The sequence below is a fragment of the Asterias rubens genome, chromosome 4 (assembly GCF_902459465.1).
Source record: "Asterias rubens chromosome 4, eAstRub1.3, whole genome shotgun sequence".
In the NCBI taxonomy this organism is placed as follows: Eukaryota; Metazoa; Echinodermata; class Asteroidea; order Forcipulatida; family Asteriidae; genus Asterias; species Asterias rubens.
The window spans coordinates 14,410,152-14,428,964 of record NC_047065.1 but is presented as its reverse complement, the minus strand read 5'-3'; the positions used below and the strand labels follow the sequence as shown (position 1 = coordinate 14,428,964).

The following is an 18,813-nucleotide window of genomic DNA, read 5'->3' as shown; positions in this document are numbered from 1 at the left end:
AGGCCTACACCGGATGCCTCATAACATCCCTTTACACAATCCCCCATCATTATCATACCTTGTAAAACCCCCATCCTTATTACCTCCCACCCAACAAACTTAAATACTTCACAAGATGCCGCAGAAAGACTAAAAGATAGCCGACCTTAAACTTCTGAAGAAGCGACCGGGAGTTCTTTTGAACCCACCGCAAGTTCATAAAAGAATTCGGTGCCGAAGAAAGGAGACAAGGGCAGGCGGGCTTCTGTCTTGCCGCCGTCATTTTGTAACCGTACCTACTGTAGTTGCCCGCTTCATTGTCCCTGCCCGCTGGACAGTGCAGTCTCTCGGAACAAGTTGCGTCTACTTGTCATTTCTTGACGACTTCTTCATGATACAACATCGAAATTTTGTTCTCTCTCCCTCGATGACCTGTTTGCAAATACTTTTACCAGCTCAAAGTGATTCATTAGTCTCAATCACTTTCCAAGTAACCTTCATAATATCTTATGAGTAAAATGGCCTCTGCATCCACCGGTTGCTCGGGGGGTAAAAGTCGACCCAAGTCCCGCCGGCCAAACTACCAACGCCGGGTGAAGCCTGAGCTCTCGTACGCCGAACTCATCGCTGTAGCTATTAAGGTAAGATTTCCACTATCCGATAGATAGGGGGGACGAGACTCTTCAAGATGTCACTATTTCTGGCTATTATTTGTTTCCCTTCACGTGTTACAAAAACGCTCGTTAATTTGTCCATGGAGTTATTCCACCATGGTTTTTCCGCAAAAAAAACTGTAAATATGTCATTATTCAAGAATTTGGAAAAATCGGCAGCCACGTTACCAAGAAGCAATACCCAATATTAATAAACAATGACTTGAATTGCAGTCGTCATGTTTATAGCATTCTGTTATGGTTGTCATTTTTATGATTACCCGAAACCACCCATCGGTTTCCACATGTGAATGGACGGGTATTCGAATGGACGTGGTGCATGCACCCTAAGTTAATTCATTTGAAGAAAGCAAATTTCAGTAAAACAATGGATGGGATTGACTTACATGCCTTTTCCATCTAGTGTTGAATGGAATTTGAGATAAACACTAGATTTTCCCAACTCTATAAGTCTGCATGTCAATTTGAATTCTTTAATCCCGAACGCACCCTTCAAAACAGTTTAATAGGGCGTGCCGGTGTCATAGGGGTATCTGTACCGGAGGATCTGTCCTTCATATGAGGTGTCCTTCATATGAGGTGTGCTCATCCGGGTGACGTATTTTATTTTTTTCCAAGACGAACGTGGGCAGATAACTACCACACGTTCGTCCTGGAAAAGTCGTCTATTTTTTTTCCCCAGGACGATCGTGTGTATTATACCCACGTTTTACCTGGAAAAAATACGCATCATCACGTGACCCTTCTCGTGGTGACGTCAACCCGAAGTGACCCCATCCTCAAGCGGGCCACTTGGGGCTGACCCGAGTTGCGCTGACGTCACCACGAGAAGGGTCGCGTGGTGATGTGATGCGTATTTTTTTTTTCCAGGTTGAACGAGGGTAAAAAAAAAGAAGAAAAGTAGGCGACTTTTCCAGGACGAACGTGGGGATTATTATCTGCCCACGTTCTGCCCACGTTTTTTTTATACGCCACTTTGATGAGCACACCGGGATCGACCCAGGGAATGAAACGCACCCAATGGACAATTTCAACATTCCCCTTATGCAACATTTTTAAAATTCAATATGGGACAAATGTTTTTTTTTAATATTTTATATAACATGAATATGTCCGCTGAATTAACATTTCCATTTCATGTCTTTTATTTCCCTTAGAGTTCACCCGAGGGCATGCTGACACTTCGAGGTATTCAGAGCCACATGTCCAGTCACTACGAGTGTTTCCGCGGCACCTACGTGGGCTGGAAGAACAGCGTTCGTCACAACCTCTCCGTCAGCGACTGCTTCGTCAAGGTGCTCAAGAACGAAGGTAAACCCAACGCCAAGGACAACTTCTGGAAACTGAATGCCGAGTGCTCCCACTATCAGTTGCATCAGAGCTGCCCTTTGACCCGTAAGATTAACACCAAGGTGCCTTATAGCTCACCCTGCATCTCCTCGACTCGCAAAATCCATGGACGTAAAGGCAACTGCAATGGTACAGCCGTGCCTTCTTCCACACCTCAATACAATCGCAAATCCCCACCACCCAATCGCAAATCTTCACCAGCAACGCCACTCAGTGTCACCTCTTCTGCTGACGAACAAGCTTCTTCGATTCTCACACCGTCGCAGCGTGAGAGCAACGGTGTCAACTCGTCGACCAACCCGTCGTTTGTGAGTCTCGCTTGGCCCAGTCTGCAGCCGTCTGTCAACCCACCAGTTGGTCACCGTGACCAGCCTATTGACGAGGAGTGGGAACTTCTGAACGACCTGTTTGTCCCGGACAGTGCCATTGACATTTCGCTTTACAATGAAAACGGCCGTCATCAGGCGGAAAGCTTCCACCATGACCAAGCTAAGACCTACCAAGACATCAATGAGCAGAAGGCACCCTCTTCCAGGGGAGGACATTCTCTTCAATTTGCCGACAACATCGTGCCCAAGATGGAATTCCAATCTTCCTACTATGACGTAGGTGCCCTTCAGAGAAAGCTAAGAATAAAGTCCGAGCACGCAACCGCCAGACGCCATCACCCGTATCAGATATTCGGTAGTTTCCGACGTTACGAACACTGCAGCTATCAACGTCATCAGTCTACTGAGGCGAAGGGTTCCGATGATTCACAAAGAGTGCCGAGCTCCTCATTCGGCAACCATTACATGGTAGCTTCGGCTATTCGGACGAGTCTCGGACTGGACTTAGACGAAATGGCCTTGTTCGCAATCGAGGATTCCGTCAGAATTCTCGATATGTCGAGACCATGTGACTTTATGAGTGCATAGTTTAACGTTATAGTTGCCTAGTGTTTTAAGGGTTTTTGTATTTTTTTTTGTATTTTCTTTTTGTAACACAATGTCCACAGTTTAACATTAAACTTACACAGTTTGAAGATAAAGTTTGTAGACACTTTTCTTTAAAAAAATTATTTCTTGCTGAGGTGTTGCGGCAGTGGACACTATTGGTAATTACTCAAAATAATTACCAGCATAAAACCTTACTTGGTAACAAGTAATGGGGAGCTGTTGGTAGTATAAAACATTGTGAGAAACGGCTTCCTCTGAAGTGACGTAGTTTTCGAGAAATAAGTAATTTTCCACAAATTTGATTTCCAGACCTCAAGTTTAGAATTTGAGTTCTCGACACATCGTGTGACAAGGGTGTTTTTTTTTTCATAGTTATCTCGCAACTCCGACGACTAATCGAGCTCAAATTTTCACAGGTTTGTTATTTTATGCATATGTTGAGATACACCAAGTGAGAAGACTGGTCTTTAACAATTACCAATAGTGTCAATTGTCTTTAACTCATCCAGAAATATTTTAAGGGATTTTTTTTCTTCTTCAAAATGTGTAAATTGAATGTTAAAGGAAACGTTGCCTTGGATCGGTCGAGTTGGTCTTTGAAAAGCGTTTGCAACCGTTTGTTATAAAATGCATGTGAATAGAAAGATATTTTAAAAGTATTATATAATGATCCACACAAATATCACTCGAAATTGCCTGGTTTTCCTTTTACCTCGTCGACAAACACGGTCGGCCATTTATTGGAGTCAAATTGTTGACTCCCATAAATGGCCGACGGTGTTAGTTTGCAAAGTAAAAGGAAAACCACGCACTTTCGAGGCAAATGTGCGTGGATCATTGTATTCTACTTTTAAAACATCTTTCTAACCATATGCATTTTATAAAAAATGGTTCCAAACGCTTTTCAAATACCAACTCGACCAATCCAAGGTAACGTGTTCCTTTAATATGTGGACATTGTGTATTTTGCAATATATAAGTGAAGTTGCATGCCAGTGAGGTTGTATATAATGGGAGGCTATGTACAGCGGTAGTTTTAGGAGACAATTTTTTCCTTCCTGCCCCAAATTTGCATTTTTAAGAAACTGTTTGTTTGAAAAATACATTGCCATTTAAAGAGGAAAAATGGTGCAATTAGCAATAAATAACATGAATGTTTTCATTATGTTGAGGTACAATAATGAGGCATTCCTCTTAAAATGTAAACAAGCTTTTGTTGATAAATATTTTTATACTAAATTAAGTTATGTCTAGTCTTTTTCCTAATTGAGAAAACAAATACAATTGTATTTTGTAAATAATGTATGTTTGATACAGGATCGGTACGGGTAACACGCCATTCACATAAAAAATATCGAAAAGGAAAATGTGTTCAAACACTGAAAATTCACACGGCGGATTAAGCCCAAGTTGTCCTCATTTATTTATTATTATAAAATTCATAACGTAAATACATAAAATTCCATATCCCGTGTTTAAAAGACAAGACATCACTATAATAAACAAGAACTTCCTTTTTAGGTAGCTGAAAGCACACAGTAACTGTATAATGTATTTTTTTCCATTATTTTCTTGCTTTGATGACCAACATTTTCTCATTAAATTTGTTTGTTATGTTTATACACGTTGAGATACACCAAGAAAAAATACTGCTCGATGACAATTATTACCAAAAAGGAGTCCATTTAAATTACTTAAAATATTACGTTTAAGAAAGGGCTCCACGATCAAATTATGGTGTTTACAGTTTTTTAATAAACATTATTCGTCTTTGGAATGTACAGACCACATAATTTTGTTTTGGATGTCCGATGATGTCTCAAATTTCGGTCTGCACTCAGAAAAAGAATGGTAAAAAAAAGTTATGTTAAATGTGTTAAGTAAAAAAATACTTAACATAAGTAAAAATTAATGAAAAATTTAAACAAGATGTTTGTGTAAATAAAAAACTACTCAAATAGTTAGTAAAACTAATAGTTTACATAACTTAGCAACTTTAAACACATATTATGCAAATTTTACTGAACTGGTTGTAAAAGTTTACATGGTGTTTAGTAAACCACGATATTTTACTCAAGTATTGTGCAAAATACGCAGCGTGTGACTTGTCTGCTGGGGTCACGCTCTGCAGTTCCACAGTGTAACCACACACAACGTAACGAAATGGATCTCATGAAGGATGACTTCTTGAGTGAAACTTCCCCATTTAGTTGAGACGTTTGACGGTAAGTACTATAACAGATTTCTGTGTTGATGTTATTATCTGTAGTGATAGACTATAAACGACTCGTTAGCACAGATAAAGGGACAGTTGAACGTCATATTTTGACTGACAAAACTTTTGAACAGTGACTTGAATATCACAAATACATACGTAGGTCTGATCAATGGTCCCCGTATTGTGCACACAATACACGTACAACATGCATCGTTGGAGACCATTGTACACATGTACATCGCCACTGTGTTAAAGCTTCACCACTGCATACAGCCACGGTGCATCAGGCCAATGATTGGGCTAACTTTAATCTCTCATTTGTTCAGAAAAACAATCAAATAACTTTTCAACATTTTGTCTTTACAAGATACTGACAAATGATACAATTGACTTAAAATGCAAATTCTGGGAGAGGGGAATCGCACAAACACATCTACCCTTTGTTTATTTTAACCTGTTAAAGGAATTATTCAAGAAATCTCACCCCCCCCCCCACACAAAAAAAAAGAAAGAAAGAAAAAGAACAAAAAGAAAAATCAGATAAAGATCAAGAAAAATCAAAGTTTTCAGGTAGCCTACTGTTATGTGGGATTGCATATATAGCACCAAAATTATCTCTCCTCCTGGGATCCTATCACCTTATTCCAGAACTGCAAGTCTCCATCATTGAACCTTTTGTTGATTTGTTTATTTTTTAAGCCCCTATGTATTTGTTTATTTATTTTATTTTATTTCAATTTTTATTTGTACTTTTTTTAATTTATGTGCATGTACATCATGTACAAATTGTGTTGCACATACATTGCAGTACTGGAACATTGTCTCTATTGATCTATAAGTGTTGTAATATGATAATTAAACCACTATTGATATAAAATAATGATTTAATCTGACATTGTGTGTACCCCATCCTTAAGACAATCAGATTAAATCATTATTTTACAGCAAAATTGGTTTAATTGTAATATTACAATACTTTAAGTTCATTACAGACAATATACACGTGTCATACAATTTGTACTGCACCCCCATTGAAATTTAACCTATTGTGTTTAATATTATTCCCCTTTATGCAGGAAAACACAAGTTTGGACCAGTATTTGAAAGACATCAACAGGGACACCAGATCGCAACCATGCTGATACTAGGTGGGTCTGCACTGGCTCCACAGCAAGTGTTCGTAATTTTTGAGCAAATGCATTTGAACAGTCATCCCTTGTGAAAGCACTGGATGTGTGTTTCAAAACACATTTTGTCTTCGACTTGAGCTACCAGGAGAAGTGTTCTGGCGTTTGGGAGTTCATTGAATTGGTTGTGTTTGAACTCAAAGGCGGTGTGAAGAGCAGCACTATTCGAGAGTTCAGGGCTTACTGTTCATCTCATGATGCATCTGATTAATGTTGACCATTCCATAAGCATTGTAGTTAAAGAAGTTCTTGCACAAAATGTTTGCAAATACGTATCAAAATCATAAGAGATGTGATAGTTGATATTTTTTTTGTAAGGATAAAATGGACACAATAGCTTTTCAAGGCTTTTATCTGACTCAATGCTCAAACAAATTAAATGCGAAGTCGTTAGTTTTCGACAATATCAATATTAATGATGAATAAATACAGTTTCCTTTGTGTTTACTAATTGGTATGAGCTAAATTATTTCATCGTCATTAGCTTCGATGAAATGGGAGCTTGTACTTTTATAAAACATTACCAAAAGGGTAAAAAATTGTGCATAAATATTAAGCTATCTGTTAAAAATTGAACTACGATTCCAGTTGTTTACTGCAAGAATCTTGAAAAATTGGTTTTCAGAAACTCGGGCGGTGCAGTGAAAGTTCTTGCACAAAATGTTTGCAAATACGTATCAAAATCATAAGAGATGTGATAGTTGTGATAGTTTGGATTTATGGAACAACCTTACAGTTTAAATAGGAACTCAAAGGTCAAATTCAAATTTGTATTCAATACCCTTCTAGTTTTTTCAAATTTGTCAAAATGTCAAATTCAACGCCGTTTTGATTGCTTAGCGACAATTAGGATAAACCAATAATTCCCCATACAAATTGTTCAAACCCAAAATTGAATTTGACCTTGGAGTTCTTCTTTAAGCTGTGTTAGCCTGGAAGTATTTATTCTGACCTTGCCAATTAATGTAATTTGACCATTCCAGAAGCATTGTAGTTAAAGAAGTTCTTGCACAAATTGTTTGCAATAAAGTATCAAAATCATCAGAGATGATTGTGATAGTTGTGATAGTTTTGATTTATGGAACAACCTTATAGTTTAAGCTGTGTTAGCCTGGAAGTATTTATTCTGACCTTGCCAATTAGGTAGATTTTTTGTAATTTTTTAAATTCACTGAAATTGTTGACTGATTATGAAACATACAGAACACCCCATTTTGCACATGTGATCTCAGACGAGTTTTTGTTTACCAATTCTGTCATGCTCCTTATCTGAGTATATTATTCGTCATTAAAGGCAGTGGACACTATTGGTAATTTCCCAAAATAATTTCTAGCATAAAACCTTTCTTGGTGACAAGTAATGGGGAGAGGGTGGTATAACACATTACGAGAAACGGCTTCTTCTGAAGTAACGTAGTTTTCGAGAAAGAAGTAATTTTCCACGAATTTGATTTCGAGACCTCAGTTTTAGAATTTGAGGTCTCGAAATCAATCATCTGAAAGCACACTACTTCGTGTGACGAGGGTGTTTTTTCTTCGACGACTAAAACATTCACAGGTTTGTTATTTTATGCATATGCTGAGATACAGCAAGTGAGAAGACTGGTCTTTACATATATGTTGGGATAATTGACAGCCAACATATAGGGCTGGATGGCTCAGTATGTAGCGCGCCGGTACGTTAATCCGGAGGTCGTTGGTTCAATCCCGCTCTCCAAAGACAAACTGTGCACCGTTTGTCTTCGTTTAAACCCCAAAAACTTATTCTCAGTTTGTGGTTTGAAATTACTACAGAACTTCGTTAAGTAATATCTGAGGAGAATTTCTGGTTTATTTTAGCAGGATGACCTTTTCTATGTTGACCAGGAAGCTCATTTAATTATTAAAACTTTTAAATTTATTTTTGAAAGCTTAATTAATAATTAATGTGCATTACCAGTCTTCTTGTTGCTGTACCATTTTGCCTTAAGCCCATTAAATAACCATTAAACATAGCAAGCCTAATTGCGCCGAATTATTCACAGTGCTTCACTAAAGACCTTGAAAGCGATCGTGTGTGCTTCACTAAAGACCTTGAAAACGATCGTGTGTGCTTCACTAAAGACCTTGAAAGCGATCGTGTGTGCTTCACATAAGGTATTATTGGTATTTAATAGAAAAAAAACACAGTTTGTCTATGCACCTCTAATTTTGGATTCATAAGATTAATCATGCCTAAAACCTAAATAGGAAGGTTTTCAACCATGAATGCCTTTATAAACTAAAGGTCTGGTTATAGAACTGTGAATAATTATATCTTAAATATTACCACGGATGTACACTGTAATTTAAAGGCACTGGACACTATTGGTAATTACTCCAAATAATAATTGTTAGGCATAAAAACTTACTTGGTAACGAGCAACTGGGAGCTGTTGATTGCATAAAATATACGGCTCCCTCTGAAGTAACATAGTTTTTGAGAAAGAAGTAATTTCTCACTCAAATATTTGAGTTGAATTCGAGACCTCAGCTATAGGGTCTCGAGTTCAAAGCATCTGAAAGCATATTCAACCTGTGCCACGGGGGTGTTTTTTCTTCCATTATTCTCTCGCAACTTCGACGACCAATTGAGTTCAATTAACGTTCTCAGGTTTATTAACATTTTTAGAAACATGTATTTTTTGAGAAAGAGGTAATGTATCACTCAAATATTTAGGCCTGATATAGGCATCTGAAAGCACACAGATTTGTGCACAAGGGTGTTTTTTCTTCATTATTACTCTCTTGCAACTCCGATGACCAACTGAGTCAAATTTTCATTGTCTTGTTTTGGAATAGGCCTGTGCACATGTTTGGATAAAATAATAAAAAACTTCCACCCTTTGAAATGTTTAATTTAGGGTTACTTTTCACACACACAAATTGAAGATGAGAAAGGCTTCATGCATTAATGAAGCTTTCCTTTCTCAGGCATCTGAAAGCACACAATTCTATATACACAATAATGTTTTATTCCAAATATTTTCCTGCAAATTCGATGACCAATATTAAGCCAAAAATATGAACAGGCTTGTTTTATATCCGTAATTTGTTTATGTTCGGAAAGACCAAGTGAGGATAGTTGGTCTTTAAAACCTATATATTTAGGTTTCCCCACTCATTTTCGGCAAATTAATGAGCAGCCACCATCAACAGCGCGTTTATTCTATTTTGCGGGAAATCTCGTGTATCTCAACATATGCATAAAATAACAAACCTGGGAAAACTTGAGCTCAATTGATCGTCGAAATCGCGAGATAACAATGAAAGAAAAAACACCCTTGTCACACGAAGTTGTGTGCTTTCAGATGCTTGATTTCGAGACCTCAAAATCTAATTATGATGTCTCGAAATCAAATTCGTGGAAAATAGCTTCGTTCTCGAAAACCATGACTTCAGAGGGAGCCGTTTCTCACAATGTTTTATACTATCAACAGCTCCCTATTACTCGTTATCAAGTTTTTATGCTAAAAGTTATTTTGAGTAATTACCAATAGTGTCCACTGCATTCAACAGCTTTCGATAGTATTATGAAGCATTTTTTTAGAAACATCATTTCACTTTGATATAATGTGGTTATGGACAACTATATATTCAGTTGTTATCCCCCCGATTTGGATATGAGAGACGTCACTGACTGTTACGTTTCTCAGTTTGTGTATTCTTAATTACCGATTATTTTTCCTTCGTAGACATAATCGCTCCGGAATTTCGGCGATCCTCAAAAACGCGGCAATATTTTTGAATGACATTTTTACAGGTTAATTTATATCTATACATTTATGACAATAAGAGTGAAACAATCAAACGGTTCCAAAATACCAAAGGTACACTTTCCCTCTAAAGCAAGGCACTTATTGCTGTGTCCTTCGGATGGGACGTTAAGCTGTAGGTCCCGTGTGTTGTAACTCACGTAAAATCACCCCTAGTCCGGACAAAACTGATCATGAGCCCGGGTAACAGGGAACTGACCAATTTTCCGGTCAGGTGTGTGTGTGTGGGGGGGGGGGTGTCTTACCCGGAAACTAGTTCAATATGGCTCTTATTCTGATTCAGTTTGGTCAATTTATGGGTCATGATTTGGCTCGGGCCTTCATATCACACGGCAATTCGACCATGAATGTTTTAAACGAACGTGAAAGAACTAGTAGCTACCCCCTATTATTCCCTTATTGCATTCTTTTTTCTTCTTCACATAAGCAGGAAAGAATGCGTATGATATGTATGTGCCTGCTGTTTTGAGTGTCAGTTGTTGTTTTGTATTTAGGTAAACCATGAAATCTCGGCAACTTCTTTTTGACTCATTCACCCTATAGCTGCCCTCTTAGTTAGCAGCAGGGCAGCACAGGCCAGGTAAACCGCCACAGAACGGGCAACAGATCATTTTGGCGTTTTCGGATGGCCTCGGAGTGTTAGCAACCACACCCTCGTAACACTCACTACCACTGTACTTATCGCACCCATCGCTGAATAGCCTCACGTCGCGTCCAGGCACGGCGAATGCGAGCCACCAAGTATCTGTTTGACGATACCCGCTCAGATAAGCTGCTTTCAACTCCGCCAGTGTGCAGGGGTGAGCCTCGAGGGCGCAGCAGGCCTTCGTCATCGCGTCGCGGTCGGTGGACAGGTAGATATCTGTCGTAATGACCGGGCTCGGTAAATCCTCGGAGTAGGCGAGACCTCTAGACCCCATAATGACGCTACCGGACGGCACGGCGTACCAGAACCTGTTTGTTATGGACACCACTTGGTAGTAGCCCGCGTCGAAGGCTTGCTGTAGCTCCGACGAGTCGCAGAGATGCTGACCAAACCTCAGGCACTCGGATTCAGCTGAGGCCGGAGATGGATAGGTGCAATCGGTCAGACCTGGCAGACCTTTCAGACAAACACAGGGAAACAAATTTTTACAATTAGGGAACCAATGTGTGGTGAATCGGTTTTCAACTAGTGGTTTATTCCCAACGAGGCCTGGTTCTTGATAATTTTACCGAGGCGAAGTCGAGGTAAATTATCAAGAACCAGGCCTCGGCGGGTTTAAACCACTAGTTGAAAACCGATTCACCACACATTGATTCCCATTCCTAAAAACCTTTTTGGTCAAAACAATATCAACACTTTTTGGTCAAAAAGTAAAATAAATGCAAAAATTGTTATTGTTAAATGATTTCTTTCAACACAACACCCCTCCAACTATGAAATGGTAAAGCCCTTCGCCGCCCTCGGGTAAACAACTCCAGACAGACAGACAGACAGACAGACAGACAGACAGACAGACAGACAGACACACACACAGACAGACACACAGACACATAGACAGAAAAAAAGACAAACAAACAAGCCGACTAAACGTACCTGGGTATTCAGAAGCCAGCTGCAGCATCTTCTTAACGGAGGAGGTCTGTAGGATAAGAAATTGTAAAGTTATACACTGCTTGACCAATAAATTGGCCCATCCTTAATTTAACTAATAGGTCTCCAAGATAGAATTCGGTCTTGTGTTCCACCTTTTTCCAATAAAGGTCCCTTTGGTGCAATAATAAAATCAAAGTTGCCAGTCAGTTCAACTCAGTGAAAATGGTATGCTATTGTGTCTGCTCATTTCTGCTAAGCAACAAATTGTTATAGACACGGGACACCTTTTGTAGGCCTAACTGCCATAGACCAGTAGGCCTAACTGCCATCAACAATTGGTCATCGAATTCACAAGAATGAAAGCAAATACACCTTTGTTGCATCTGTGTGTGTGCTTTCAGATGCATAATAAAATGCCTCAGCTGAAGTCTGATTTTATTTTAAGAAATTTAATCATCTCTTTCGGAAAAACCACATTACTTCAGAGGGAGCAATGTTCTATACTACCAACAGATGTTCAATGCTCGAAACCAAGTCTGTTATTATGCTAACACTTACTTTTAAGTAACCATCAAAAGTGTCTATAATGCATGCCTTTAAAACAACTCCTCACTTTCCAAACATGTTGAAAGATATCAGTAAAACCTAACAAATTGGGGGTTTGACTACAGAGGAAGCTTGAAGGCTGATTAATTAAGTACCTCAGTTCATCGATTGGACGCAGTCAGAAAACAACAAATTCAGTTTTAATGAAAATGAATGAATTAATTGGAAACAACATTTTGCTTGATTGGAAAAGGATTGCCTGTGAAAATACACTAAAAATCAGCAGGAATAAAATAGGCAATAATAATGGCAACTTAATTGGGAACTGTTTAAATTGCATTTTTTTGAAAAATGTATGTGTGGAGAAGTTTGTTGTGATCACTTCAAAATTTACACACATGTTGACCGTCAGACAGCCATCATAATGTGAGAAGTTTCAGATTAATGACGTCATCGGGGGTCACCTGACGTGGTAAATGTGCACCCTTTGAAGTCGTATAACTCCCGTAGTATGAGTGCGATCATGTTGAACTTGAAAGGTTGTAGATATTGACAAGTTTCTTGTAAACTTGACGTCCCGATGAAGTCATAACATGTTTTCCCCTTTTCTAAGGGGGGGGGGTTATGAAATTCAAATTATGGTTTAGACACTGTGAGTATTATCGTTTTGTGTACCACCACCCGAAACCCCTCTGTATGTGTTTTACAAACTTCTGATTTCAAAGTTTGTTTTTGTCTTTCTTAATCTTCTCAATTTTACAAAGTGTATAACCCTTGTCACCATTACTTCCGGTTGAAACCGGAAGTTGAAATTTCATAAAGTCTTTGACAGAAAATGAAACCAAGTTGAAATGACCAATAGATTATTAATACAAGTATCAACTGCCAGACAAAAGTTTTGCTGCATTGGGCCCGGCAGACACCTCCCCTCCCCCGGGTTAAACAAGTTATACACTGCTTGACCAATAAATTGGCCCATCCTTAATTTAACTAATAGGTCTCCAAGATAGAATTCGGTCTTGTGTTCCACCTTTTTCCAATAAAGGTCCCTTTGGTGCAATAATAAAATCAAAGTTGCCAGTCAGTTCAACTCAGTGAAAACGGTATGCTATTGTGTCTGCTCATTTCTGCTAAGCAACAAATTGTTATAGACACGGGACACCTTTTGTAGGCCTAACTGCCATAGACCAGTAGGCCTAACTGCCATCAACAATTGGTCATCGAATTCACAAGAATGAAAGCAAATACACCTTTGTTGCATCTGTGTGTATTTTCAGATGCATAATAAAATGCCTCAGCTGAAGTCTGATTTTATTTTAAGAAATTTAATCATCTCTTTCGGAAAAACCACATTACTTCAGAGGGAGCAATGTTCTATACTACCAACAGATGTTCAATGCTCGAAACCAAGTATGTTATTATGCTAACACTTACTTTTAAGTAACCATCAAAAGTGTCTATAATGCATGCTTTTAAAACAACTCCTCACTTTCCAAACATGTTGAAAGATATCAGTAAAACCTAACAAATTGGGGGTTTGACTACAGAGGAAGCTTGAAGGCTGATTAATTAAGTACCTCAGTTCATCGATTGGACGCAGTCAGAAAACAACAAATTTAGTTTTAATGAAAATGAATGAATTAATTGGAAACAACATTTTGCTTGATTGGAAAAGGATTGCCTGTGAAAATACACTAAAAATGAGCAGGAATAAAATAGGCAATAATAATGGCAACTTAATTGGGAACTGTTTAAATTGCATTTTTTTGAAAAATGTATGTGTGGAGAAGTTTGTTGTGATCACTTCAAAATTTACACACCATGTTGACCGTCAGACAGCCATCATAATGTGAGAAGTTTCAGATTAATGACGTCATCGGGGGTCACCTGACGTGGTAAATGTGCACCCTTTGAAGTCGTATAACTCCCGTAGTATGAGTGCGATCATGTTGAACTTGAAAGGTTGTAGATATTGACAAGTTTCTTGTCAACTTGACGTCCTGATGAAGTCATAACATGTTTTCCCCTTTTCTAAGGGGGGGGGGGGGGTTATGAAATTCAAATTATGGTTTAGACACTGTGAGTATTATCGTTTTGTGTACCACCACCCGAAACCCCTCTGTATGTGTTTTACAAACTTCTGATTTCAAAGTTTGTTTTTGTCTTTCTTAATTTTCTCAATTTTACAAAGTGTATAACCCTTGTGACCATTACTTCCGGTTGAAACCGGAAGTTGAAAATTCATAAAGTCTTTGACAGAAAATGAAACCAAGTTGAAATGACCAATAGATTATTAATACAAGTATCAACTGCCAGACAAAAGTTTTGCTGCATTGGGCCCGGCAGACACCTCCCCTCCCCCGGGTTAAACATCGGAGGAACGACCTCAAACCAAGTTGAAATGACCAATAACAATATTCGATACCAACCGCCAGACATATTGCTATTGGTCATTTCAACTTGGTTTCAGGGGGTTCCTCTGATGTTTAACCCGGGGAGGGGAGGTGTCTGTTGGGCCGCGCCCAATGCAGCATTGATACTTGTATTAATAATTATTGCTATTGGTCATTTAACCTTGGTTTCAGGGGGTTCCTTTGATGTTTAACCCAGGGGGATCGGAGGGGAGGTGTCTGCCGGACCCAATGCAGCAAAACTTTCGTATGGTGATTGATACTGGTATTAAGAATAGTGTTATTGGTCATTTCAACTTGGTTTCAGGTGGTTCCTTTGATGTTTAATCCGGGGGGGGGGGAAGGTGTATGTCGGGCCGCGCCCAATGCAGCAAAACATTTGTCTGGCGGCTGATATTGTCTTGTGTTAAGAATGGTGCATTAAGCCTATTTTGGTAATTTCAACTCGGGTTTTAGGTTGTTCCTCCGATGTTTAACCCCGGGGGTGTGGTTGTCTGTCAGGCCCAATGCAACCAAATTATGAATCAAGGGCCACAACCTCAATAGCATACACCTTTCAGCCACACAGCTGGTGTCGTTATTAAATAACGGGCTCTTAACGTTTGAAAAGATTACCACCACGACGCGCGTTGTCGGCCGGCCGGGTGCGGAGCTCCAAAAGGGGGAGATTTTAGCATATTTTAAGAGGCTGTATCTCGGAAACGATATGGACTATGGATTTAATTTTTGGTTTGTGTTCATTTTAGCCATAGTGGAACAGTTAGACAAAGTTTCATATAAATCTTAGCTAATTTGACAACTGGTTAATTTCAACCCATAGGTTTGTACATTAATATTTGGGGGAGGGGGTGTCTGGCAGGCCTAATGCAGCAGACAATTTGTCTGGCGGTTGATATGTGTTACTTAGTATCATTTTAATGACCATTTCCACTTGGTTTCATGTGGTACCTATAGAATGTTTGATTCAGCCAATTATTTTGCCTCTTTGTTGGGAGTCCATGCCCTACACGCAGTGGGGGGTCCCGTCAGACATCCATATCTGACTATGTCATGTCGGGTTATCCACTGAACGTTCCTGTACTCAAATATTGGTACCTCGTTCCTTTGACCAAAGTGCTCTGGGTCGATTTCAAAAAGAGTTAGGACTAGTCCTAACCTAGGACTAGTCCTAGGAGATATACAAATTGCATGGATAGTCTTACGTTAGGACGAGTAACCGGTCCTAACTCGAGATAAGACTAGTCCTAACTCTTTGTGAAATCCACCCCTGGGCTGACGCTCCAATTGCAATGACATCGTAAATTGTTTGGAATGATAGGTCTTTGACGTGCACTGCAACTCCTACTATCTTGCTCTGTGGTGCAAGTGTCATAAGACTCGAACCCACAATCTGCCAATTTTTCATAAAGCTGCTTGATAAGCAGAAAATACTGCTTAGCAATTTTTTGCAAAGTCGAAATGAGCAGGATACCATTTTGGCTGGACAATTATTCTGGTAGTAAGCATGTTTTGTTTTGCTTAGGGCCCTTTTTGTGCTTGAGCAGCTCTATCTAATTGGGTCCAGAACTTTATTCCGGTGTGGTGGTTTCAGTATTCCGCCGTGTTCAGTTTTCCGGGTGACGTAGCCGGACATTTCACCACGTTGTTGGAACGGTTTAAGCTTTCCGGCGTGTTCAGTTTTCCGGGTGACGTAGCCAGACAAAAATACAGCCGCGAGTACCCTGGCGAGTACTGTAGTTCTCTCAGTGACCCCAAATTGTTTATTATTACGATTCTTTTCTGTTTAGTCACATTCTGTTGCCCCATCTTTACACGTATTCATGCGTACAGCTGATAAGCAGGTCACACTGCTTGTGCCACACCAAATTCTCTCATACGATCCACGCGTTCGCCGCTCGTTGTACTCGTGGACGCCGCCATGACAGCTACCGGAGAGTAACACGGATGACTCAATACAGCACTAAAAATTGACTACTTTTGCTTGCTGTGCGCAGGCATCACATGACGTAATGTTACCGTATTTGGTCATTCGGAAAACTGAACACGGCGGAAAGTTGAAATCGCCACACCGGTGCTTTTCACCGCTTGTCCACAAAATCGTCATGGTATAAAGCACTTTTTTATTATCAAAGTTAAACTTTTTAATTTTAACTCAAAACTTAGATTCTTCAGACAATGTAAAACAAAAATCAAACAAATAATAATGATAAAAGACTTACCTTTTCCGGTCCGTAGTACGAAGTACCGTTCGCTGCAGTAAGGGAGAGCGGGAACCGCGACGCTGAAGCCCCGTTGAGGACACATCCCGTGTCCGCCTCCGTGTGTTGGAATGAAAAACAACGCGTATCGGCAAGACACTTCATGGCGCATTTCAAACGAGTAGTGCCCTTAAAATCACTGAAACCGTGTCCCAGCAGAACGTAATCTGAGAATTGATTGAAGTACATGTCCCGATTTTGGGCGTCGTTGTTTCTTAGGGGACACGTCTCGTAAGCCTCTGCATAAAGGCAAGGGGTGAGTACTAGAAACAGTAGACAAACAAACACCATTGCTGCTGGTTTGTTGATACCGAAGAGCTCTTTGAATAGCCTGATTCTGTCAGTACTTTCCACACTGATGTTGTGTCCAGTTGGAAGTGATCCCCCCTTATGATGGCATCATCTCTACATGGCAACATGAACGGACCAATCCCCGTGGCCGTCCGCGTATTTTTTTTTTCCTAGGACGAACGTGGGCGTGTTTTTGCCCGAAAAACACTCTCGCGCATGCACGAGCTTTAGTGATGACCGCAAGGGACCTTGGGCCACTGGTGGCGGTATGTGGAATGAAAATAGTTGTTGTAAATTAATGGGGACCCACAACCTGCCTTTCTTCTTCTATCGCTTCACACAATGGTGTACAGGTTGTGATGAACCATGTCTACCTCCTAATTCTTCCTCCATGGTCTATGGAGATATACCATCCATGGTCTATTTTTAGACTGGGCACATTTGGTAATTATTGTCGAAGGCCAGTATTTTCACTTGATTTGGTAATTATTGTCGAAGGTACAATTGTACAAATAATACGCAGTTTTACATGGTACTAAATATAATATACATGTACACTGTACATGTAACATGTGTACGTGATGCGTGTATGTGTACATGTTTAATATGCGTGTATTTCCACAACTATTATTACGTCGAAGTACGCATGTGCATGGGAAAATGTATAGTTAACTACGCCCATTTATGTAAATTGACCACGTTCGTCCTAGGAAAAAAATACGCTGCCCGTCCTATGCACACACGAGCATCACACGACTATAAACCTGTACGCACACTCAATTTTGCACTCTGCATGCGCAGTAGCATTTTTTGGGTTTCAGTTTAAAGACACTGGACACTTTTTGTAATTACTCAAAATAACTATTAGCATAAAAACTTACTTAGTGACGAGCAATGGATAGCTATGTAGTATGAAACATTGTGCGAAGCGGCTCCCGCTGAAGTAACGTAGTATTTTGAGAAAGGGGTTATTTATCACTTACTCATACAATAAAAAAATTCAGGCCAGAAAAGCACACAAATTTTGTGCAATGTGCACAGATTTCTTATTATACGTGTCCGGGGATACAGCAACTGAGCTGGGCCCAATTTCATGGCTCTGCTTACTGCCGAATTCTACGCTTACGATCACGATTCCCCGCTTACGTGCAAGCGCCGAATTTCTGCGCTAACCTTGTAAGCGTAGAATGCCTATATGTAACGTGGAGGACGCAAGCGCAGAAGTCAAAATTCGCCGCTAACCCGTGAAATACGCTTGCCGTAAGCACATAATTTCCTGCTTCCATAAGCGCCGATGATTACGGTAAGCAGAGCCATGAAATTGGGCCCTGTCTGGCCTCGTTGCCTTGGATCGGACGAGTTGGTCTTTAAAAAGTGTTTAAAACCGTTTGGTATGAAATGCATAATTTATGGTTAGAAATAATGTTTTAAAAGTAGAGTATAATGATCCACACAAGAGTATCACTCAAAATTGCACGGTTTTCGTCCCATTAATGGGAGTCATTTTTGACTCCCATAAATGGCCGACCGTGTAGTCGACGAGGTAAAACGAAAACCACGCAATTTCGAGGCGTATTTGTGTAGATCA

At 39.7% G+C, this 18,813-nt stretch overlaps 1 protein-coding gene across 1 annotated transcript; it reads left to right on the top strand.

Annotated features, from left to right (window-relative positions):
• Window positions 1-497: 497 nt before the first annotated feature.
• Window positions 498-2,920, top strand: LOC117288959 (forkhead box protein Q1-like). The gene is made up of 2 exons (XM_033769836.1): window positions 498-620; window positions 1,811-2,920. Exons 1-2 carry the CDS (start codon window positions 498-500, stop codon window positions 2,918-2,920), a joined length of 1,233 nt encoding a protein of 410 aa, XP_033625727.1.
• Window positions 2,921-18,813: the final 15,893 nt, after the last annotated feature.

Excerpts from the sequence above, each read along its gene's own strand:
- LOC117288959 (XM_033769836.1), top strand. The coding sequence starts at position 498 with ATGGCCTCTGCATCCACCGGTTGCTCGGGGGGTAAAAGTCGACCCAAG. Across the intron at positions 621-1,810 it reads TCATCGCTGTAGCTATTAAG|AGTTCACCCGAGGGCATGCT; the intron begins GTAAGATTTCCA and ends TATTTCCCTTAG.